Here is a 24,526-nt window from a genome sequence, read left to right as displayed (position 1 = left end):
TTAATTAGATAGATATATCAAAACCAAAAAGCTGCAGTATCTAGGACATGTCTAGGTCTTCTTCTTACTTTTGTGTAGACATGGCTCTGTCTGTTTTTCAATGTGCCTTAAGTAAGTTGTCGTTCCGTCGTTTTCCTATTGGGGAACCGTCTCTCACCGTCCTTACTACTCTATTGTCATTCGGTTTATGAGGTCATTCCATTTTACTCTTCCGTTTTTTACCCACTTCTTAATGTTCTCTACCTTATCTTCGTCGTATATCTGTACTTCCAGTTCTGTTCCACAGTGTCTAACCATCGACTTATATAAGAGTTTACATCTCCGCTGTTCCGAGCAATCTTTTTGTTCTCTCTGTGTCGGGTCGTGTTTCTGCCGCGTATGTAATTATTGGTCTGATGACTGTTTTGTAAATTCTGCCTTTCATTTCTTTTCCGATATTTTTATTTCTCCATATTGTTTCATTCAGTCAACCTGCGGCTCTGTTCAGTTGATCTTCCATTTCTGGGAATAGTGTGATGTCACCATATTTACACTCCATGACTTGTTCTATTATCTGACCCTCCAGCTCTAATTTATATCTTAGTAGATTTGCTGTCATACCATCCATTTTGTCTTTTTTGGGGAAATTAACATGTTAAATTTTCTGTCGGTTATATTAAAAGGGTGCAGCATACGTTGCAAATCATCTTCAGTTTGAGAGATTAGTATTGCATCGTCTGCATAGAAGATTATTTTGTTTTTCTCCCATTTGTTATCCTTTTGTAGTTCTCACTTTTTTATTAAATACAACTTTCTTCGCGGTAAAGTACAGAGAGGATTGAGATACATTTACTTACATTCATGCACATTGTGTTGCCTATATTAAGGTATCATGGAATGTGTTTATATTATGGTAAAAATGAGGTTTATTTATGTAACGTTTTGCAATACTTTTATTGTAAAATAAGAAAACATTAAATATGCCAGAAGGCAGTCAAATACTTTTATTTGTAAATAAATATAAATATAAAAGACACTAAATACTACTCTTAACCTATTATTTACACTCTTCATGATATGGTTCTAAACTTCTTAGATCTCTCCATGTAGGCGGCAAATTATTGTTCAGATGGCTGCTACATCGTTTACACGGAGCATTAAACAGGGTTATGTAGCTGTGAAACCAATGCTGCAACATAAAAAAACATTGATTGATGGTCTAAAAAATACACAATAGAAAATATCCTCACTGAACCTGCCATACCCCACAAATATATTTTTTTGAGGAATTGAGTTTAGAAGTTAAAAAAAACACTAATTTTGTTTTTGAAGTTATACTTCTTTAGGCACGAGGGTGAATTTTTACTTTCCCTGGTGCATGCGCACACCGACAGTATGGTATTAGTCGCTAGAATATATTATTAGTGTTTTTAGTAAATATATTTATTATAATTTTTATGTCTGTCGATTTGTCTTCCTCCTTATAAGTATTATTGAAAATGTATATTTTTAATTAATGTATCCGTCACCGTGATTGTAATTATGTCCGAGAAATGATCGACTGAATACAAAAGCGGTGGTAGCTGATCGGTAGAGCATTCGCCTAGGGATCGAGAGGTCCCCTGTTCGAATCCTGACAAATATATTTTTTTTCTTTCTAAAATTAGTTTAATATTTAAATACAATACAAAAAAACTGTTTAAAGTAGATAGGTATATTGATTTCGTTGAAATCATAATATGAAGTTAGATTATATTATAATAGAAGTATAACTTCTTACGTGCGTACAAAGTACACACACCTTCTTTTTTTTTTAATTACTTTAGATTGTTGAAGTCCTATCCAAGCTTTTGTCCTGTCTTGTGTAATTACAACTTCTTAAGAATATATCAAATACAGCAAAATGATCTTTTTGGCGGTACCTACTGATTAAGGTACTAGTACACTTTAAAAGACCAGAAATAAGCATTTTTTCAAGATTTTTTTCTCAGAACCTTTACTAAAAATGAACATAAAACTTTTTGCATATTAATATCTAATTCTTAGAGAATACAAAAAACATATCTTTTTTCATTTATGCACGTAGGTACACTAATATTGTAGAGGGCGCCAAAGTCGAGTCCTCGAAAAAAAGTAGTTCCGATGGCGGGCAGTTAATCTCAGGATTGGGATCTCTGAAACAAAAAAAATCGTACGGCATTTAAAAAAGGAAGGTTTCTTACGTGACAATTTACCACCTTAACTGAAAATTCCTCAAAAAATGAATTTTTACAAAGGACATCGCACACATCTTATGGAAAATATAATGTCACTCAAATTCAATAAAATTTATACGAATAGATTCGTTTTAAATTAACGGTCAAATCTTATCATTGCGCCAACTCTTAATTATGATTAATTACGGCGCAAATTGCAATTAAAGTTTATCGAAATCACATTTTTTGAGTCAGTAAAAGTGTCAGTTACCATCATTATTGCTCTGGGTGCTATTCAAAAGAGCTTAAACGCCCCGCTGGGCCTAAGCGAATTAGTGAAACTAATCCTCTGATTTATGGAGTACCGACAATTTGGGTGTTTTAAACTATTTTTTCTCTCTCTAACTTATGTACGTATCCATTTGATTTCAGATTTATTTATATCAATTTCTGCTCTTATTATTGAAAATATAGAGTTGGCGCAATGATAAGATTTGACCGTTGATTTAAAACGAATCTATTCGTATAAATTTTATTGAATTTGAGTGACATTATATTTTCCATAAGATGTGTGCGATGTCCTTTGAAAAATTTTTGTGAAAAATTCGCCCGTTTTTCTTCAGTTTTTCATGGTTAAAAAATATTTTTTTATTTTTTGGTCAAATTGTGGTAAATTGTTACGTAAGAAACCTTCCTTTTTCAAATGCCGTAGGATTTTTTGTTTCAGATATTCCAATCCTGAGATTAACTGTCCGCCATCATTTTTCGAGGTCTGGAGTTTTGCACCCTCTACAATATTAGTGTGCGTGCATAAATGAAGAAAGATATATTTTCTTGTAATCTCTAAGAGTTATATATTAATATGTAAAAAGTTTTATGTTAATTTTTAATAAAGCTTCTGAGAAAAAAATTCTTGAAAAAAATGATTATTTTTGGTCTCCTAAAGTGTAATAGTACTTTTAGTAAATGAAGGCGATGAAACAGTGGCACATATAAAGATATATTGATAAAGATGCGAGACAATCGGACTCTGAGATAATCAGGATAGAGAACAATATACACGACTGAAATTTTCTGTTATAGTACTTTACAAATTCCGTGTAGTGACTATAAAAGAAATAATTCAATTAGAACACAACTAAAGATCAGTAAAACCCTCTCCAGCAAAATGCAACTACAATAATTAAAGCAGTTTGGAGATGTATGAGATTAGATAGAGAAAATATGAAAGGGCCAATGATTCAAGGAAAGATAGAAGGCCAAAAAGTACGAGGAAGATCTCCAAACAAGACCAAAGAAATAGTTAGAGACATATTTATATTTCCGAAGACGAACCATAAGAAGACAACCACACTTACTCTGGAGTGTCATAAACAGGTGTGTTGTTAATGCCTTCTGGTCCAAATGAATTAAAACTCAGTTTTTCCGATAACATTATATTTAAATCGAACTATCGATGATTGAACCATAAGTTATTTACAATATTAACGTGACCTATCCTAAACGTGAATACTAGCTAACTCAACAATAATCATTCTCGCCCGAGTTAATGTTTATATACACCTTTAAATAATAACAAACATGACAATCCAATGTTACTCGCGGTTATTGAATCCAAGAACAGATAGTACATCGATTAATGACTTTGAATGAGTTTTAATCATATTTTATACAGAATGTCCTATTTTATATTACAGGAGGCTCAAGACTAAAGAAAGTTTAAATTATTCTTTACACATACATATTTACTATTGTAATACCATTTAATTTTCTTACCATAAAAGACCTTATTGCTAATTCTGGCATCAAAGGAGAATGAAAATGACACATTGCGGCATGGCAATTCTCAGTTACTTTCCTAAAGACTCTGTAGCGCGATTCTGTCCAGAGATCATTTGATTCTGCATGAGCTTTTACTACCACCCACTCAATCATTAAACCTTTGAAAGCAATAATTGCTTTGAGAACTCTTCCTAGAGATACCTAAAAATAAAAATATATTATATCGTAAGTTCAGGTCAATATAGTTTATACATAAAATTTTCAATTGTTAAAAAACTATTTTGACATTCCGTTTTAATAACACTTATTTTAAGTTGAGTGATTTGTTGAAAGATATTTTAGTAAAATTGTAAGATTTGTTGATCTTTCAGTAGTTTCAAGAGACATTTCACATTTTGTTTTCTTTTTTTCACAGTGACATTAGTCAGACACTGTAATGAAGTTGAACTAGTACAAATTGTAACTATCTAATGAGGGATATATACAGAAAGATATTGCAAGGTACCTCCATCTAACCCAATCTGATGTGTCAAAAGTTTTGAAAAGGTATGGCGAAACAGAAAATTACAGAAGACTGGATAGGGAAGAAAACAGTGTACAAGTAACACAGACAACATTTTAATTTTTTAGAGCTTATGAAATCACTCATTGAGTACAGATGTTAATCCCTTGACAGAAGGTTAAAAGATGCTGACCTAAACCGATACTCACGACCAAAGTTCCACGGCTCTGTCAAAGTGACAAAAGGTGTTGATTAGAAGTTCGAGGGCTGAGAACAATAAGGTTCCAAGCGCCATTTCATAATTTTTTCAGGAGACAAATTTCTAATTTTAAACTATCATAACTTCGTTATTTGAAGGCCTGTAAATCTTAAAATTATTTTATACTACAGTGTGGTAAATTGTGATAACGCCTCACGTTAGATAATGTCATAAATAAGATTCTAATGTGCAATTTTGTAACATATTTACAGACGTCTGCAGTGTACTTGGAACCTTATTGCACTATAAGCCTTGTACTTGGAACCTTATGGAATTATAAGATAAAAATTTCACAAGAAATTTTAAATTTTACAAAAATTGTTAGCGCAATTGGTGAAATTAAGGTATAAATTTCAAAATAAAAACGAATATTTATTTTTAAATAGAAAATCATAACACAAAACATATTTTTCCTAAATTTAGCTTAACAACAGAACTTAAAAATGAAAATAAAAAAGTACTTGGAAAAACCTAATTAAATTTATCTTTTTTGTATTCAGAAATTAATGCATTTGGTTTGGCATCTACTTATAGGCAAATTCAATTTATTGAATTTTTTTTTTCAGTAAATGTTTTATTTTTCATTTTGTCGGTTGGAGCTTTGATAAGTTTATCGAAATTACTTTGAACTGGTAATATTTTGCTGCGTTTAGCCGTTTTAATGTTAATATTAACAGAAACAAATGGACTATTGTGATCATTTTCTCTTTATTGCACAATAAACTGCTCCCCTTGTACCGGGTGTCCCAATAAGAATGGCTCTCGGCCATATCTCAGGAACCGTTTATAGTAGAGCTTTGAAATAAAAAAAATTATAACAAAAGTTGCCTCAGGAAAAGCCTGGAAATTATTTTCATAATTGTGGGACCACCGCTAGAGGGCATAATTGAATATCAAAAATTAAAAAATCTAAATTTTACAAAATTTTTCTAATGAAGGGGCACTGGAAATCCGATCTTCGTATTCTTCATAAAATTCTACGCATATTTGATTTGACAAGTTTAGGTCTGCCTTTGGAAATAAGAGGTGGGGATGAGTGGGAACCTTGTTATGAAAAACTGGCTGTGAGTCCGGTTCTGCTTAATCAAATTTTGCAAACTTGGTCTTGTTGAAGACAGATCTTTTTCGTCAATGTAAAAGTTATGATTTCGAACCAACTTACTGAGTAATATACCAGCTAGAAGGCGTTATTTAATTTTTTTCAGAAATCTAGTTTTCCTTGGAAAATATTAAATACAAACATGCATTCTTAATACCATATTACAAAATTAGACAAAATTAGCAACAGAATAGCGAAAACCGCATGTTAATACCTTTTTTCTATCTCGAGATATCTTACAAAACGTGTAAATTTAAAAACATAACTGTTACTGTCACCGGTAAACGAAATTCATTAAAAGTAGTGTGCTATGGAAACAACAAAGGAACATTTTCCAGCTGTCAACGTATATTAGGTCTTTTCAACGCTTCTCATTTGTTTCGAGCCTCGTTCATATCTCGTATATTAATATTATACACGGATTATACGGCATATGACAGAGGCTCGAAACAAATGAGAAGCGTTGAAAAGCCCTATTACAAAGAAATAAAAACAATTATTTAGTGATGACATAAACGTTCAAATTTTTGCCCATCATTTTCGTTGCAAACATTTACTCTTTCAAGAGTAGATTGAACAGCAGTCTCAATTTCTGCTCTCGATATGCTTTGAATGGCGTTTAGTATTCTCTGGATAATGTATTCTAGAGTAGTGTATGATGGGCAACAATTTGAATATTTAGGTCACTAACAGCCGGTTTCCGAAACGTTATTCAAATCTCCGATCATCTAATCGGCTGTCAGATTTGATCAACTGTTAACCTGTGATGGGTTTCTCAAACGCCAATTATTGTAAAATTGCATGATCATAGATCATGTAATCGATGATCTGACATACGATTTGGTAGCGATACTGTCACAATTGGCTGTTATCCTTCAAAATTTCAATTATATTAACCTCTAAATCCAAACTTGTATCTTTAGATTCTAAAGGTGCATTCTCTCTTACGTACTGTCACTTTTGTTTGGAGTAAGAATTGAACGAGAGCATTTTAAAAATGAGGCTAGGTTATGTGACGGGAGTTGGAGATATAAAACAGTTTATTTATGATCTATAATATTTTATAATCGTATTTTCATTTTTGGTCTATATATTTACTTTTTATATTTATTTTTAATTTATTTACCGGCTGTTTTATTGTCTTCAAAGTTAGCTGCTATAATTTCTCACACGTTTTCCCTCTTATTTACATCGGTATAATCATTATGTTCTGCTTTTTAGAGCTCTGGCCTCTCAAAAATAGCTCTATGAGTCTAGCATCCTTGTTATCTTACATTTTTAAAAGAAAAAAAATATAAATTATATAATAAAATATAAAAAATGTCCGAGATATCCATGTTCTGCAAGTTAAATAAATATTTTAAATTATTTCTTCCATAAAAAAATCTTATTTTTATTGAATAATATGATTTATATCATTTATATATGTGTTATTTGACAATTTTTTCCCGGTATTTGTTAATTACAGTAATTAAAAAACTAAAAAAACTCTTAACAGCTCGTTAATCGACGGATAGTCGCAGATTAGGTAACAGTCCATTTTTACCGCCGTTTGACAAGCGAAACTGGTTAATCGACCTTTCGTAGACTCAAAACACTCATGATCGGCTGTTAACTAACGATTAATCTTTTGTCAGGTGATCGACTATTGTTAAAACTAGTTTGGTTGACGTTTCTGACGCATTTAATCTATTGTTAATCGTCGATTACATAATTTTTGAGATGATCATCCTTTCGGAAACCGGGCGTTAGTCGTCACTAAGTAGTTCTTTTTGTTCTGTGTTATATTTAATTTTAATAGTATTGTTTCTCTTTATATTGTTGTTTTAATTAATTATGTTTTTATACGTTGACATCTGGAAAATGTTATTTTGTTTTTTTTCCACAGCACACTACTTTTCATTAACTTAGTTTACCGGTGATAGTAACAGTTATGTATAAAATTTACACGTTTCTCGAGATATCTTGAGATATAAAAAAGGTATCTACATGCGGTTTTCGCTATTCTATTGATAATTTAATCTAATTTTATAAAGTATGATTAAAAATGCATACTTGTATTTAATATTTTCCAAAGAAAACTAGATTTTTGAAAAAAAATTAAACAACGCCTCCCAGCTGGCTTATCACTTATTAGGATGGTTCAAAATTATCACGCTTACATTGAAGAAAAAGATCTGTCTTCAACAAGACCCAGTTTTCAAAATTTGATTTAGCAGAACCGGACTTACAGCCATTTTTTCATAACAAGGTTCCCACTCACCCCCACCTCTTATTTGCAAAGGTAGAGTTAAACTGGTTAAATCAAATATGCGCAGAATTTTATGAAGAATACAATAATCGGAATTCCAGTGCCCCTTCATTAGGAAAATTTTGTAAAATTTAGATTTTTTTATTTTTGATATTCAATTACGCCCTCTAGCGGTGGACCCACAATTATGAAAATAATTTCCAGGCTTTTCCTGAGGCAACTTTTGTTATAAAATTTTTTATTTCAAAGCTCTACTATTAACGGTTCCTGAGATATGGCCGAGAGCCATTCTTATTGGGACACCCGGTACAAAGCACAGCTGACACACTTCTGTGTATGGTATTTGAAGAGTACAGGGGAAAAACAAGGAATGTCACATTTTACACATATCGAGATAATCACGAATAAAGGTTTAATTCTTATGTTATCTAAAAACTACTTAGAAGATTCTTAGCAAAATTCTAGCAATTCTTAGTCTACAATCTTAATATAATATTAATCTATATTAACTTATTAATTTAATAATGCACCAAAAAAATGCTAACATTCCTTATTTTTGTTCAGTGGCGTGCGGACAATCCTGGTCCTTTGCCGTGATACAAATTCTTAAAAAATTTATATAGACTGATTTCTGGTTATTGTCCTGAATAATATAGTCTAGTCGATAGTACTCAGTTTTTGCTACCACATGGCGAGAAAAGCCAAAATTCATGAAAAAGTGACATTCCTTGTTTTTCCCCTGTAATCTTCATTTGATCATATTTGTAATTCGTTGTGGTTTTCTTGAAATTTTTAAAATAATTTTGTTTCATTTGTATAACCGAGAATGGTTTTTTGTGTATTGTTTGTGAAAGACAAGTTACATTATCCTACTACTCTTTAAATATTTTTTTATAAGCGCTGAGGGAGGGGGAGCAAACCCCTGAGTACGCCACTGAAAGTATATTTGTTTCGTTGAAATCATGTAATAGAAGTATAACTTCTTACATGGGTACAAAGTACACACACTCTTAATTTTTCTAAAGTACTTGTCGCTTGGAACCTTATTGCCCGAAACTGAAAGTATTTCACATACTTGAAACCTTATTTCATCATTGATTACACCGCCATCTAGAAAAAATTCAATTTTTTTCAACTATCATTCGATGCAGAATTCTTTATTAAATAGAATTCTTAAAAAAAAACCGATTTTTTACAAAATGTCGTTTGGAACCCTATTGTTTTCAACCCTCGATTTGTCACAGCACATGTTAATTTTTCAACGCAATGTGAAAGATTATATTGTCTACCATATAGCCCTAAGAATGCTAGAAACAGCAGGGATAAAAACCATTTGAAAAATCGATGGCAATAAACTAAGGGATAGAGCTAGAAGTGCAGATATATGTCGGAGATGCAAAGTAGACAACATATTAATAACTGGGTAAAAAACAGAAAAGTAGAATGGAATTACCACATAAGCCGAATGGCAACAAATAGAGTAGTAAGGACAGCGAGAGACGGTTCCCCAATAGGAAGATGATCAGTGGGAAGACCAAGAAACACGATGGAATGACAACTTACTGGAAGCACATTGAAAAAGAGACAGTCAAGTCTACACAAAAAGAAGAAGACCATATAGTCTAGATTTGACTTGGATGCTGGGGAACAGCATACCGAACTTGTAGGTGGAGGTGCATGGATGAATGACAGCTGACATTTAGACTAAAAACATTTTAGAAGGTCATGTTTCAACATTTGCCAACCATACCTGATATGACAGATGAGTGCTACTTATGATAACGCACGTCCTGATGTCGCTAGAATAATTAATGTTTACTTTAAAGTTCAATTTGAAAGATTATATTGGCCACCATATAGGCCAGATTTAAATTCGATCGAGTATTTGTGGGATAAATGCACAACCATTTCATTTATTTACAGCAGGGTTAGTTTGGATACTGAAAATAATTGAATCGTTTATTGTTGAAAGGGGGTAAGCACCATTTTCAACTTTTCGAGTTATAGTAAAAAACTCTTATCTGTCTATATGCACGTCATTTGGTGTTAAATGCAGTTTCGCAGTATAAACTATATCCATGCAGTACATCAGTGCTTGCTTCCTTTTAACACCAAATCGACTCATTCAGCGAAGACTGTACTAATTTCTAATCAATATGATTTTTGATAGTAGTCGGCAGCATCGCAAGCAGTTCAAACGTATTTAGTGAGCTTACAGCGAATACGAATCTAAAATGTTATAAGTGTAACAGAAAATGTGTGAATGGTATTAAATGTATTGGATGTAATACATTTATGCATTTTAAATGTGCTAACGTTGACGAAAATCATCCAGTCAGTGATTTTAAATGTGACCAATGTGATATACCGGAAGCTGTATTCTTCGACGCAATGGAGGAGACTGCTGGCGGTAAGATTGATCAAAAAATGTTTATCTACATAATTAAACAAAAAGACTGCCTAATACATGAACTGAGAGATAAAATTATTATTTTAAATAAACAAATTGAATTAATGAAGAAAGTGGATTCCGATATTCAATCTTTTTCAAGTAAAGATAGGTTGGTCAACAAAAACACAAACACGAAAGAAGCTAATCACAATTTAATGAGTGTATCTACTAACAACAAACAAAAAGCAAGGAATTCCAAAACAATTAGAACTGATAATAATATCGTTTCCAAACCTGACCAACGATTCGACAATGTTGAAACGTACAGCAATGTTGCAAAGAGATCTAACTCATCAAGGGAAGGGGGGAAGAACTTAACAGTTTCTCATCAAAAATTAGCGCGAGCCGTGGAAGAAGCCGAGACAAAATGTGTGCTTGAATTCTATCAGAATTTAGGACAAAATCCGACAAATTCTGAAGATAATAATTTAAGATCTATTCCCGGTGTTCCAGGCAACAGCAATGTGGACAGCGATGGTTTCCGCAAAGTTATCAGGAAGCACAAAAGGAAATTTGGTACTGGAGACGGGGACGAAATGTTTTATGGCAAAGAAGAAAACAAAAACCGTAAAATGTGGTTATACATATCCAATATTCCTGACTCTATAACTGCAGAAGACGTTAAGATATTTCTTCAGAAACATGCAAACTCCACTGATCCGCAAATAAAATCACTTCCCACACTTAGTAATAGAAAAGACAATAAATCGTTCATGATAGGAGTTGAACCAGAGCTAAAAGAACAAATATATGACGTTGCCTTTTGGCCAAAAAACGTTTCGTTTGAACGATTTAATTTTAGATTAGGTAAACGGTTTCTAGGGGATCAGATTGACAAAACATATGTGCAACAGGGACAACCTAATTCTTTTTTGGAAGTTTAAATCCACGAGAGACTCTTTCCAATAACAATCAAACTTTCTTAAAGATAGTGCAGCTTAATGCACAATGTCTTACAAACAAAATGATAAATTTGGAACTATTGGTATTGAAGGAATCACCTGATATTTTAAGTATAGCCGAACACTGGTGTTCAGAAGATAATATGCAATATATGGTTCTTGATGACTACGTAAACGCTTCATATTATTGTCGGACAACCCATATTCATGGAGGAAGCTGTATTTATGTGAAAAGTGGTCTTAAATATCAACCGGTAGATATATCTCGTTTTAGTGAAGAAATGATTTGTGAGTGTTGTGCCATAACTTTTGTGAGTTCAAATCGCAAAGTGTGTGTGATAAGCATTTATAGGCCTGCAGGAGGTAACGTTGATCAATTTTTTATTAAATTACAACATATTTTGGAATTTTGTAGCAATTCTTATCAAGACCTTTTCGTATGCGGAGATTTAAATGTTGATTATTTGTCAAATTCTGTGCAGAAACAAATCTTACATGATGTTATAGTTAGTTATAACTTGAAAATTACTTCTGTGGACCCTACGAGGATTTTCACAAATAAATTAGGACATACATCATCCACTAAAATTGACTACATGTTAACAAATGTTAATATTGATTTTTGTAAATCTAATGTATACGAGGGTCATTTCAGCGATCATAAAATTTTTACACTTAAAATTGAATCCAATAATGTAAATTTTCATAAAACAGAAAGAAGGATACATTGTTATCGCGATTTATCAGATCATTGCTTATTTCAGTTTCAAAATGCATTGTCTTTACTTAATTTTGATGAAGTGTATAGTCAAAATGACATTAATTTGGCCATGAACGAGTTTGTAGATATAATTTCTTTTAACATGAATGTTTATTGTCCTGTAAAAACACAGAGAAGTAGTACTAAAAACCGTAAAAATAAATGGGTAACCGCAGAAGTAAAGAAAGCCGGTCGTCATATAAAAAATGTATATTGGTTATCTAAAAAACTTCAAAATAATAATTCTCAAAAGGCATATAAAGAAGCCAAAAGAAATTATAATAAACTTATTAAAAATGCAAAAAAGCAATTTAATGAACAGCTTATCATACAATCAGATAACACATCTAAAACAACATGGAATTTGGTAAATAAAGCAACAGGTAGAAAACAAAAAAAATGTAATATAACTCTCAGCTCTGACGGTGGCGATATTACATCTTCTGAGGATATCGCTAATGTTTTTGCTGAATATTTTGCAACTGTAACTGAAAATAATCTTGAATCATATTTCGGCTTGTCTAGATCTACAAAATGTACTTGTTCTAAAATTTCGGATAAAACTTTTTTCTTTACACCCGTTACATATCAAGACGTTGAAGACGCAATTATAAATCTTAAAAACAAGTCCAGTACTGGTTTGGACAACATATCCACAAAAGTCGTAAAATCGGGAATATTTTCTCTATCTGCTCCTTTGAGCTACTTAATTAATTTATCGGTTGCTAATGGCAAATTTCCTGACGCACTTAAAAGCGCAAGAGTTATTCCTATACACAAAAAAAATGATCCAGGATTGATTTCGAATTATAGACCGGTAGCAGTGCTGAGCGTTTTATCAAAAATTTTTGAAAAGGTTGTATATAATAAAATGGTTTGTTTTCTCGACAAATTCGATATTATATCCCCGCATCAACATGGGTTTAGGTCAAAGAAGTCAACGTTGACTGCTGCATGTCATTTTTTTAATTATATATATACAGATCTTGACAGGGGAAGGCATGTGGCAGGTCTCTTTTTTGATTTGTCCCGTGCCTTTGATTGTCTGGATTTTAACTTTATTAAAAATAAATTTTACAACCTAGGTTTCAGAGGAGATTTCTTGGACTGGATAGTAGACTATTTGAGCAATAGAAAAATGTTAGTTTCATATCAGAATTCTGCTTCGACAGTTTTCAATATTGATAAAGGAGTCCCTCAAGGATCTGTTTTAGGACCGCTTATATTTATTCTTTTTATGAATGATCTTCCTGATTACATTAAATCTCGAGTTATTACTATTTACGCAGATGATACTGCACTAGCGATCTCTGCGCCTAGTAAAGAGGAACTTATATTATTATCCAACGGTGTTTTTGGGTCATTTGTAGATTGGTCCAAAGCAAATGGATTAATAGTAAACGTTGATAAAACTCAATTTTTATATTTTCATTCCCAAAATGTTCTTAGCAATGTATACTCATTATCATTTAAATTTGACAATATACTTATTTCGTCAGTTACAACAACAAAATTTTTAGGTTTAAATATAGATTGCCGTTTGAGATGGACTGAACAAGTCAATACAATAAATACAAAATTAAATAAATCGTTTTATGCTATTTCTAGAATAAAAGATACTATGCCGATATCAGCACTGATCAATATCTATTACGGCCTTGTTTACAGTCATATGAGTTACAACATACTACTATGGGGAAATTCTATTGACAGCCCTAAAATTTTTGTAACTCAGAAAAAAATTATTCGAAAAATATTCGGGCTAAAATTTCGGGAAACTTGTAAACCAACGTTTATAAAATACAAAATCATGTCATTCTATAGTCTGTACATTTACCACACTCTTCTGTTTGTCAAAGAAAATTTCAATCAATTTGAAACTAATGCTCATCGACATGATTACCATACAAGAAATTGTAATAAGCTCCGAATACCCCAGTTTAAAACATCAAGATTAGAAAATAGTTTTAAATTTATGGGAATGAAATTGTACAATAAACTTCCCGATGAAATGCAGGAGATTGCTAGTTTTAACAGTTACAAAAATAAAATCAAAAATTTATTATTAGCCAAATGCTACTATTCCGTCAAAGAATTCCTTGACGATAGCCTATAAACTATTTTACACTATTTTATTTTTTATGTATAAATTGTTTTGTATATACAAAGTCTAAAATGTCTAAAAATGTTAGTCTAAATATGTTATTTTATAATATGTGTTAGGTGTTAGGTACCTATAAAAAATTTTGTAGCTAAACAATGTTAGCTTGTAACAGTTATATTACTGTATATGACCTGTCCTATACATTTGTAAAAATGTCTTAAAAGGATGAATAAATATTTCTATTTCTATTTTTATTTCTAACTCATTTTTTTAAGTTTTTGAATAAAGCAAAATAAAGTTTTGATTGATGCAAAAAATCAGGGGTTCTTATTTTCTAAATTGTTTTTATATTTATCCATTGTGTTTACCGTATTGTTCCACTTGTGCTTTTGAACATTTTAATTTTTTTTATTTATATGGTTTTTGAATGAGTTAGTACAGTATTCACTGGAAAAAATCGGGAAAATCCTGGATAGTACATCCTGGATAGTACATCCTGGATACTTATTTATACTTATAAAATGCACCTTCTATTCACATGTATTATTTTTAATAGAAATTTATAGGCTGTACAACTTTTATAACGTAAAAAATGTTGTTCATGTAGGCGTACTTTACTTAACCTTAAAATACGAAAACTATACTAACTCACAAGAAAACGACGCTTCCGTTCGGAATGCCGAGGAAGACTATACTAACTTTCGAGATAGGATAGTTTTCGTTTTATAATGTATAGATATACAAGCTAGTACAATATCGAAGTGCACAATTGGTTGCCTAAACGTGAACAAATTAACTTAGAACTTTGTTCATTGAAAGGCATCACAGTTATCTAATTTTTCAGGGGTGTAACTCAAAAACGCCAAAAATTGAGTTAGTACAGTCTTCGTTGGACGAGTCGAAATGATGTGGATAATGAAAGAGAGAATGGTTTTTTTCTGTAACTCGAAAAGTAGAAAATGGTGCTTACTCCCTTTCAACAATAATCGATTCAATTACAATATTCATTGCTTAAACTTACTTGGATCACAGGATTTGGTACCATTGGTCTATTAGTTGTAAAAGTAACATCCGGAAATAGTCTGTCAATGCTTGTTATTAAATTTTCTATTACCCTAAAAAAATAAAAGATTGTGTAGAAATATAAAATCTTTTAAACTTCAATAATAGCCTTATAATTTAAATCAACAAACATGACCTACGATCATGTAAACATGACATCATAAAATGTCATCTTTGGAAATATGTAATTAATATAAGTAAATAAGTATTAGAGGGCCCAGATAGCTCAGGCGATAGCTCATGCAGGTAGGCAGGGGTTCGAGACCCAGCGCCGGCGAGAACATCTAGACATTTTTAAAATGTCTATAGGCCCCCAAGTTTCCAACAGGAATCCAACAAATTTTCGTTGGAATTTTGCCACACTGGACAGGTAGGAAGTGAGATACAATTTATAGATCTCCCCTGACCTGTTTTGTTTCCAGCATTCGTTTGGTTTGCAAATTGTAGAAACCACAAAGGCGTTACTAGAAAATTGATCTCAATAAAAGTTTTATTTTTCATATTATTTTTAATTCCATTAAAATAAAACTTTCAATTGAATTATTTATAATTTATAGTTTTGTAAGAAGCAAACCAAAAACACAACAAGCCAAAAGGCTGCAGTGCGACTGGGGTGCATACATGGATGGCTTCCAGAAGGAAAAAAAGAAAAAACCAAATTTAACCACCAATTTAACAAAAGAAAATAGCAAAATATACAACAAAATAACTTACTCTGGCAGTACATTATGTTGACTTGTCTGTGTTTTTCTTCTTTTGGCAGTACTATAAGTTTTGTAGGTCTTATTGAATGAATTGGCTGCAAGTATGTTTCCTGCCACTGCACTGTACTCTCGAATCTGTAACATTTTAAAGCTATTAACTCTTAGTCATAAAGATCAATTAACAACATCAGAATTTGACAGTTCATCTCTAAACTCATTGATAAAGATACATCAATCTTCTTCTTCTACGGCACTACAGCCCAAATTGAGCCTTGGCCTCCTTTATTTTTTGCCTCCACCCTTGCCTGCCTGTGGCTGTTCTTCTCCAATGATACATCAATGGCTCTTTGGAATTGCTTCCTTCTCAATATGCCAGAATGTATGTATGTATAGCATTAACAGGGCTTTTAGGACCATTGCTGGATGGTTAATTTCCATCATTTTCTCTTCTTAGATGTTGTTTCCAGTCAAATTGACGTGGCCAGAGCTCATCAGCAAGATACTGGCTTCATAAGCCAGAGCGCATCAGTTTGATTCTCAGCACCAATAACATTTTCATTTTTAGAAATGATACCCGTTCACCATGCTTCGGAGGGTACATTAAGCCGCTGGTTTCTCTGAGCTATTGTGCATACACACTAGCTACAGTTGAGTTCACAAGTCTTTACCCGTGCATCATAATTTAAAGCATACGAAATAAGTCAGAAATTTACTAAACGGCAAGTGACAGAAAGTGAGTATTACTCTGATCACGGGTTATAGTACAAAATTTGATGTTATCAAATAAATAGAATGTCAAATTTAAGTTTTGCTTTAAAATTTTTATTATTTATTATTAATAATTACAGCTACATTTGAAGTAGCTTAATAAATTATTTTATTATCATTGATTAATAAATAAAAAAACAAATTATAAAAAAATTCATAAACATATTTTCTTTGTGTTATTTTATTCACTTTGGCAGAACATTAAACACAAGAATTCCTTAACTGTACCAATGAGGTTAGCTTTGTATGTTGTCAAAATTAATTGTAAAATAACATAAACTTACCAAAAAACTTTCAAACTTCAATATAAAATTAGTTGTGAAAACAACTGTTTGTATACTTCAAAATGCAAAAATTCAACAAAATAACAGCAAAAAATTCAACAAACTGACAGCCACAAAAGTAAACAAACCAAAACATCAGAAATTGTACTTAAAATATGTGAAAACATCCCCAATCGTCTTTTTTGTACCTATCTCTTTTCAATGTACTCAGTCTAGATCGTTCATAAAAATGACATGTTTTTACTTAATTTCTTTTTAATAATATTTATTTCGAAAATTGTACATACATATATACATAGACACATACATATACGCAGAGCGAAATATTCGTCAACATAAAAAAACTAAATTACAATTACAGAAATCCTGTTTTACTCTATGTTTTGAATTTTTTTTTGTGTCACTTTTGGGTGATTATTTTTTACAGTACTGCAAAATTCCCCCCACTTAGAAAATCCTTGTGACGGTTAAAATCGAAACGACTTATTCCTACACCACTAGGCCAAAAAGATGGATCATATAAAATATCTTTTTTCTTGAGAGATACTGTTACGACAAACGCTTTTAATCGATTTTCATCTGATGGTAATTCCTTCACTTGTACTATTTCGTTTTCAAACTCCACGTTATTTTTAATATACTTTTTAATCACCTCTTCAGTTGCGGCCCTTTTTACTCTATTTATGTAGAGCCATACTTTACGCTCCCCTCCTGAGAACTCCAATTCTTTATCATTGAAACTATTCCCCGTACCTATGTTTTTTCTTTGTCGTTTTCTTCTAACCACTGTTTGAAATTCTTCTCTAGTGTCTTCACGTTCTTCTGCGGATGTATCTTCGCTAACATTTTCCTTTTGTTCGCTATTTACCTTTTTTTGAGGTTCCTTCTTACCTTGTTCATGTTCCATTGGTAAAATGTTTGGTTTTCTTATATTTGATTGTACACTTCTTGGAGGCACTTGTCTGATAAAAGTTGGTACACTGCTGATAGGTGTAGTAGCCACTTCCGCGAAAGTTTGTTTACATTTGAGATTAGCATTTTCATGTTCCAAACTCCTAATTCTATCTAACAATAATTCGTTATTTAGGGCTAAAATTTTATTTTTATCCTTTACTTCATCGACCAGTTCCCTTAAATACTTCTGTTCAACTGCTAACACTAATTGTTTATCGTTTTTGTCGTCCGGTTTTTTCACCACTTGACAACATGTTATTTTAGTTTCATCCAAAAACTTGATTTCTGGACACCTTTTTCCGCAACTTTGGTGATAAATTGATAAACAATTTATACACACACATACTGAGCACTTTTTTGTATCACAACATTTCATATTGCCACTATTATTATTATTTTTATCACCATCTTGCGACACACAATCATCGTCGGCCGCCATGTTGTTGCCAATTTTTTAGCAGGTTTTAACAGGTGGTAGCTGGTTTGTCATTAGTTTCATGCGTGGAGGAGAATCATGCTAGATAAAAAGTATGTGTTTTATCTCGCCAGGTATTAATGACGCACAGGTAAAGACTCGTGGACTCAAGTGTACTTCAAACAGGGTTAATGATACAAGTAGTACCAGAAACTGTTCTAAAGGATTTCTCCAGCAAAAATACCAAATAGTATTATTATATTAATTTACTAATAACTTACTTTATCAGTCCATTTGTAACTATTTACAAGTTGTCCATACAAAGCTTGTCTTTCTTGAGTGGTCTCTTGGCTAAGGTATGTGGTATTTCCTAAGCTAAAAGCTCCAGGAGGTGGTGTCAAATTTGCTACTGCATTTTCTACATCCCTAAAACACCATAATGTACATTTTAATTTCTAGAAAAAACTGACTAAATAAATAATGCAAATGATGAAGGATCGATTTCTTTTGTATTGTCTTAAGCTCTGTTATTAAGAAGATGAATATACAGCCCTACTTATCACATATGTGATGGCTCTGGCTTCGCCATTGATGAACTTGGCACATGTTCAGAGCTGCATGTAATGTGTGTATAAGCTATGTATACAGGGTGAGTCATGAGGAACTGTACATACTCCTACCTCGCATAGAGGCCCCTATGGGGAATAACAAATGACCATTAAAAAGTGTCTGCTCCCATTGTTTAATAATATACAGGGCGAGTTTCGCATTTTGACAGAAATTTGTATTCGTCATAATTTTTGAACGGTCAGATCGATGTGTCTCTTATTTTGGTCAATCGTTACACTATTGCCACCTAATCAACTGATTTATTCAAACTAGAAAAAAATCAGGTCCGGCTTTAAAAAAATTAGTTCGTTTGGGTCTTAGAAAAAATTTCACCCTGTATAAGCTTTTTGAAAACTCTAATATGAATTTTACAAATAAGACAAATAGGCAATTAAAATAACATATTTATTTTTTTCCACACACGATTGCTTAATTTTTTATAAAAAAATCAAATTTGATTATGAATTAAAAGTTTGGTAAAGTGAACCATAGATTTAACAAAATTAACTTTTATTACCAAAATTAATTTTTTTTTGAACAAATATTTAATTTATGTTACCACCAATCAACTGATTTATTCAAACAAGAAAAAAATCAGGTCCGGATTTAAAAAATAAGTTCGTTTTGGTCTTAGAAAAAATTTCACCCTGTATATGCTTTTTGAAAACTCTAATATGATTTTTACAAATTAGACAAATAGGCAATTAAAATGGCATATTTATTTTTTTCCCCACACAATTACTTAATTTTCTATAAAAAAAAATCAAATTTGACTATGAATAACTAAAAGTTTGGTAAAGTGAACCATAGATTAAAAAAAAATAACTTTTATTACAAAAATGAATTTTTTTTGAACAAATATTTAATTTATGTTATCACCCAATCAACTAATTTATTCAAACTAGAAAAAAATCATGCCCGGATTTAAAAAATTAGTTTGTTTGGGTCTTAGAAAAAATTTCACCTTGTATACGTTTTTTGAAAACTCTAATATGAAGTTTACAAATAAGACAAATAGGCAATTAAAATGGCATATTTATTTTTTCCCCACACGATTACTTATTTTTTTATTAAAAAATCAAATTTGACTATGCATAAAAAGTTTGGCAAAGTTTTTGCATAGATTTAAAAAAAATTAACTTTTTTTACAAAAATTAATTTACAAAAACAACGTTTTTGTTGAAATTAAAAGTTTTACCATTTTTTTTTCTATAACACGTCTAGATCTAAAACTTCCCACAACACTTCTTTTGGACTCTATAGTTTAACATAGACGTGATCAAATTGATAAATTTTAAATTTTTCCACCTAATTTTTGCGATTTACAAGTTTGCTACTTTTACAAGAAGAAGACTGAAAGTCTACAACAATTTTCATAGTCTTCACAATGGTAAGAGGTATGTTCTGTAAAAATTTCAGAAAAAAAATATTAAAATGGAACAGAGTTGTAGCGAGTTAACCCGTGAGTTCATTTTTTTTCATTTTTAGGTTAAAATTCCGATTTTGACAAATTTGATTTTTTAATAAAAAATTAAGTTATCGTGTGGGGAAAAAAATAAATATGCCATTTTAATTGCCTATTTGTCTTATTTTTAAAATTCATATTAGAGTTTTCAAAAAGCGTATACAGGGTGAAATTTTTTCTAAGACCAAAACGAACTAATTTTTTAAATCCGGACCTGATTTTTCTCTAGTTTGAATAAATCAGTTGATTGGATTGTAACATAAATTACTTATTTGTGCAAAAAAAATTATTTTTGTAATAAAAGTTATTTTTTTTAAATCTATGGTTCACTTTACGAAACTTTTAATTCATAGTGAAATTTGATTTTTTTATAAAAAATTAAGTATTCATGTGCGGAAAAAAATAAATATGCCATTTTAATTGCCTATTTGTCTAATTTGAAAAATTCATATTAGAGTTTTCAAAAAGCGTATACAGGGTGAAATTTTTTCTAAGACCCAAACGAACTAATTTTTTTAAAGCCGGACCTGATTTTTTCTAGTTTGAATAAATTAGTTGATTAGGTGGTAATTGTGTAACGATTGGCCAAAATAAGAGACACATCGATCTGACCGTTCAAAAATTATGAATACAAATTTCTGTCAATATGCGAAACTCGCCCTGTATATTATTAAACAATGGGAGCAGACACTTTTTAATGGTCATTTTTTAATGGACACTTTTTAATGGTCATTTGTTATTCCCCATAGGAGCCTCTATACGAGGTAGGAGTATGTACAGTTCCTCATGACTCACCCTGTATATGACTTTACCTTCTTATACAATGAAATGTAGTAATTAGATTAATTCTACTTACTAATTAGTTATATATTGTTTTATACACATACCTTAAATTATTATTCACAGTTGTTAAAAGCTCCTGAAGTTCGTAAATAAATTTTGTTTCCTTTCCTTCATCTCCATGATCTGCTCTTAGGCCATTACTAACTGATTCGAAGACGCTTCTCACATTAGATCTTAAAACTTTCACGGCATTTAAAGCCGAATTTAGTTGATCTATATCTCTATCCATACTAAAAATTGTGTTTTAAAACTTAAAATATCCAGTTGAGATAAAAACATTAAATTAAAGCTTCTTTGACGTTTGTTTAACTTTTTATCCTAACCTCATAATATTATCAACTATCAATCAACTTCTTTTTCTTTTTAACGGTGTGAAGTTAGCCCTCTAGCACGTTTTTATTGAGCCAACCTCAGGTTTATAGCCCAGTAAATGACATTTTTGGAGTGTAATTTTCCTAAACGCGACGGATTTGTTTGAAAAATTGGATTTAGAATAGGACCCTATTACCCTCTACTACATTATTGGACTTAAGCCCAGAGTTGCTTTTACTTGGGGGGTGAAAGACACTCATCTTGGGCGTGAAAAAACGTATGTTCAAGATAAGTCCGGAAATGGATAAATTGACTATGTATTTCTAAGCAACTTTTGCACTAAGTCAATATTTGTCGAGTTATTTGCGAGTGAAAATGTTTATTTTTCACCAACATTCTTATCAAAAATTTAGCCTATTAGTCGGAGAGATAGAAGCGAATTTTGTGCGTGATAAGTAATATGGAAAAACTATACGGGGATATGTTGAATTAGTTGTGTACATGACTTTCACCAACGGCCTGAAACCAGAGTTGGGGCCGAGGGTAGTTATAAGGGGTCAAAGTCGCGGATTTTATTATTTTTTTATGACGCTCATGATCGAGATAGTGCACCAAAATTTGGGAATAAGTAGGTCATGACGTAACTAAGTAAAACCTCTAGGGGCAGAACGGTGCGTGGCCGACAAAGGGGTAGGGGTGAATATAAAAAATATAAAGGGTTTTTTGCGACGTTCGTGATTGAGATAGTGGACCAAAATTTGGGAGTAAGCAGATCATGACATTACTAAGTAAAATCCCCAGAGCCGGAAACCAGAGTTGGGGATGAGGGTAGTTATAAGGGGTAAAAGTCGCCGTTTTTATTATTTTTTTTGTGACGCTCATGATCGAGAGAGTGCACCAAAATTTGGGAATAAGTAGGTCATGACGTAACTAAGTAAAATCTCCAGGGGTGGCACGCTGCGTAGCCGAAAAGGGGTGGGGCAGGGGTGAATAGAAAAAATATAAGGGGTTTTTTTGCGACGTTCGTGATTGAGGGAGTACACCAAAATTTGGGAATAAGTAGACCATGACATAACTAAGTAAAATGCTCAGAGCCGGAAACCAGAGTTGGGCATGAGGGTAGTTATAAGAGGTCAAAATCGCCGTTTTTATTATTTTTTTTGTGACGCTCATGATCGAGATAGTGCACCAAAATTTGGGAATAAGTAGGTCATGAGGTAACTAAGTACAATCTCCAGGGGTGGAACGCTGCGTGGCCGATAAAGGGGTGGGGGTAGGTGTGAATATAAAAAATATAAGGGGTTTTTTGCGACGTGCTAGATTGAGATAGTGCACCAAAATTTGGGAATAAGTAGACCATGACTTAGCTAAGTAAAATCCCCAGAGCCGCAAACCAGAGTTGGGGATGAGGGTAGTTTTAAGGGGTCAAAATCGCAGTGTGTATTATTTTTTTTGTGACCCGGCACAACATTTGTCCCCCACGCAGTGTTCCGCCCCTGGAGATTTTACTTAGTAATGTCATGATCTACTTATTCCCAAATTTTGGTGCACTATCTCGATCATGAACGACAAGAAAAACCCCATATATTTTTATGCTCACCCCTGCCTACCACCTCTTTGTACCCCAAGCAGCGTTCCACCCCTGAAGATTTTACTTAGTTACGTCATAACCTACTTACTCCCAAATTTTGGTGCACTATCTCCATCATGAGCGCCACAAAAAAAATAATAAAAACCGCGACTTTTACCCCTTATAACTACCCTCGTCCGCCACTCTGGTTTCCGCCTCTGGGGATATTACTAAGTTATGTCATGGTCTACTAATTCCCAAATTTTGGTGCACTATCTCAATCACGAACGACACAAAAAACCCCTGACATTTTTTTATATTCACCCCTGCCCCACCCCTTTGTCGGCCACGCAGCGTCCAACTCCTGGAGATTTTACTTAGTTACGTCATGACCTACTTATTCCCAAATTTTGGCGCGCTATTTCGATCATGAGCGTCACAAAAAAAATAATAAAAAACAGAACTTTGACCCCTTATAACTACCTTCCTTCCCGACTCTGGTTTCCGGCTCTGGGGATTTTAATTATTTATGTCATGGTCTACTTATATCCAAATTTTGGTGCACTATGTCAATCACGAACGTCGCAAAAAACCCCTTATATTTTTTATATTCACCCCTACCCCCACCCCTTTGTCAGCCACGCAGCGTTGAGCCCCTAGAGATTTTACTTAGGTACGCCATGACCTACTTATTCCCAAATTTTGGTGCACTATCTCGATCATGAGCGTCATAAAAAAATAATAAAACCGCGACTTTGACCCCTTATAACTACCCCCGGCCCCAACTCTGGTTTCCGGCCGGTGGTGAAAGTCATGTACACAACTAATTCAACATATCCCCGTATAGTTTTTCCATATTACTTATCACGCACAAAATCCGCTCCCAGCTCTTAGACTATATAAAAAAACGATATATATCTTTATGACATCTATGGATTCCGTAGAAGAAAAGTTGTATCTAATGAAAAATAGGTCAAATTGGTCAAATTGGTAAAATTGGTAAAATTCCAAATCGAATATTTCAAACTGAAATAATCAAAAAATGTAGCATTTTTCGGGGAAAACTCATCAAAGTGTTAAAAAAGCTTTATTTTTATTTTTCATAAGAATTTCTAGCAACAAAAGTAGGTATCTATGCGAGTTACGCTCAAAATAAAGCTGGCTCCTTTTTTATTGTTAAAAAAGATATCGTGAAAATCTTCCCCTAATTATTAGCACCCCAAATAATATTAATGGTTACTGCTTTATAATTATT

The 24,526-nt window shown here is 32.3% G+C and overlaps 1 protein-coding gene across 1 annotated transcript; it reads right to left on the bottom strand.

Moving 5' to 3' along the window:
* Positions 1 to 958: 958 nt before the first annotated feature.
* On the bottom strand, positions 959 to 21,727 carry LOC114326435 (mediator of RNA polymerase II transcription subunit 27). The gene is made up of 6 exons (XM_028274803.2): positions 21,434 to 21,727; positions 18,754 to 18,898; positions 16,062 to 16,186; positions 15,307 to 15,400; positions 3,951 to 4,157; positions 959 to 1,168 (listed from the first exon to the last, which is right to left on the bottom strand). The coding sequence occupies exons 1-6, from the start codon at positions 21,616 to 21,618 to the stop codon at positions 1,037 to 1,039; spliced, it is 888 nt and encodes a 295-aa protein (XP_028130604.2). The 5' UTR covers positions 21,619 to 21,727; the 3' UTR covers positions 959 to 1,036.
* Positions 21,728 to 24,526: the final 2,799 nt, after the last annotated feature.

The sequence above is a fragment of the Diabrotica virgifera genome, chromosome 1, assembly GCF_917563875.1.
Source record: "Diabrotica virgifera virgifera chromosome 1, PGI_DIABVI_V3a".
NCBI classification, from domain to species: Eukaryota; Metazoa; Arthropoda; class Insecta; order Coleoptera; family Chrysomelidae; genus Diabrotica; species Diabrotica virgifera.
Note: the sequence above shows the minus strand (reverse complement) of the source record. Positions and strands in the feature narration are given on the sequence as shown.

Excerpts from the sequence above, each read along its gene's own strand:
- LOC114326435 (XM_028274803.2), bottom strand. The coding sequence starts at position 21,618 with ATGGATAGAGATATAGATCAACTAAATTCGGCTTTAAATGCCGTGAAA. Across the intron at positions 18,899-21,433 it reads ACTGTGAATAATAATTTAAG|GGATGTAGAAAATGCAGTAG; the intron begins GTATGTGTATAA and ends ATGGTGTTTTAG. Across the intron at positions 15,401-16,061 it reads CAACATAATGTACTGCCAGA|GGTAATAGAAAATTTAATAA; the intron begins GTAAGTTATTTT and ends TTATTTTTTTAG.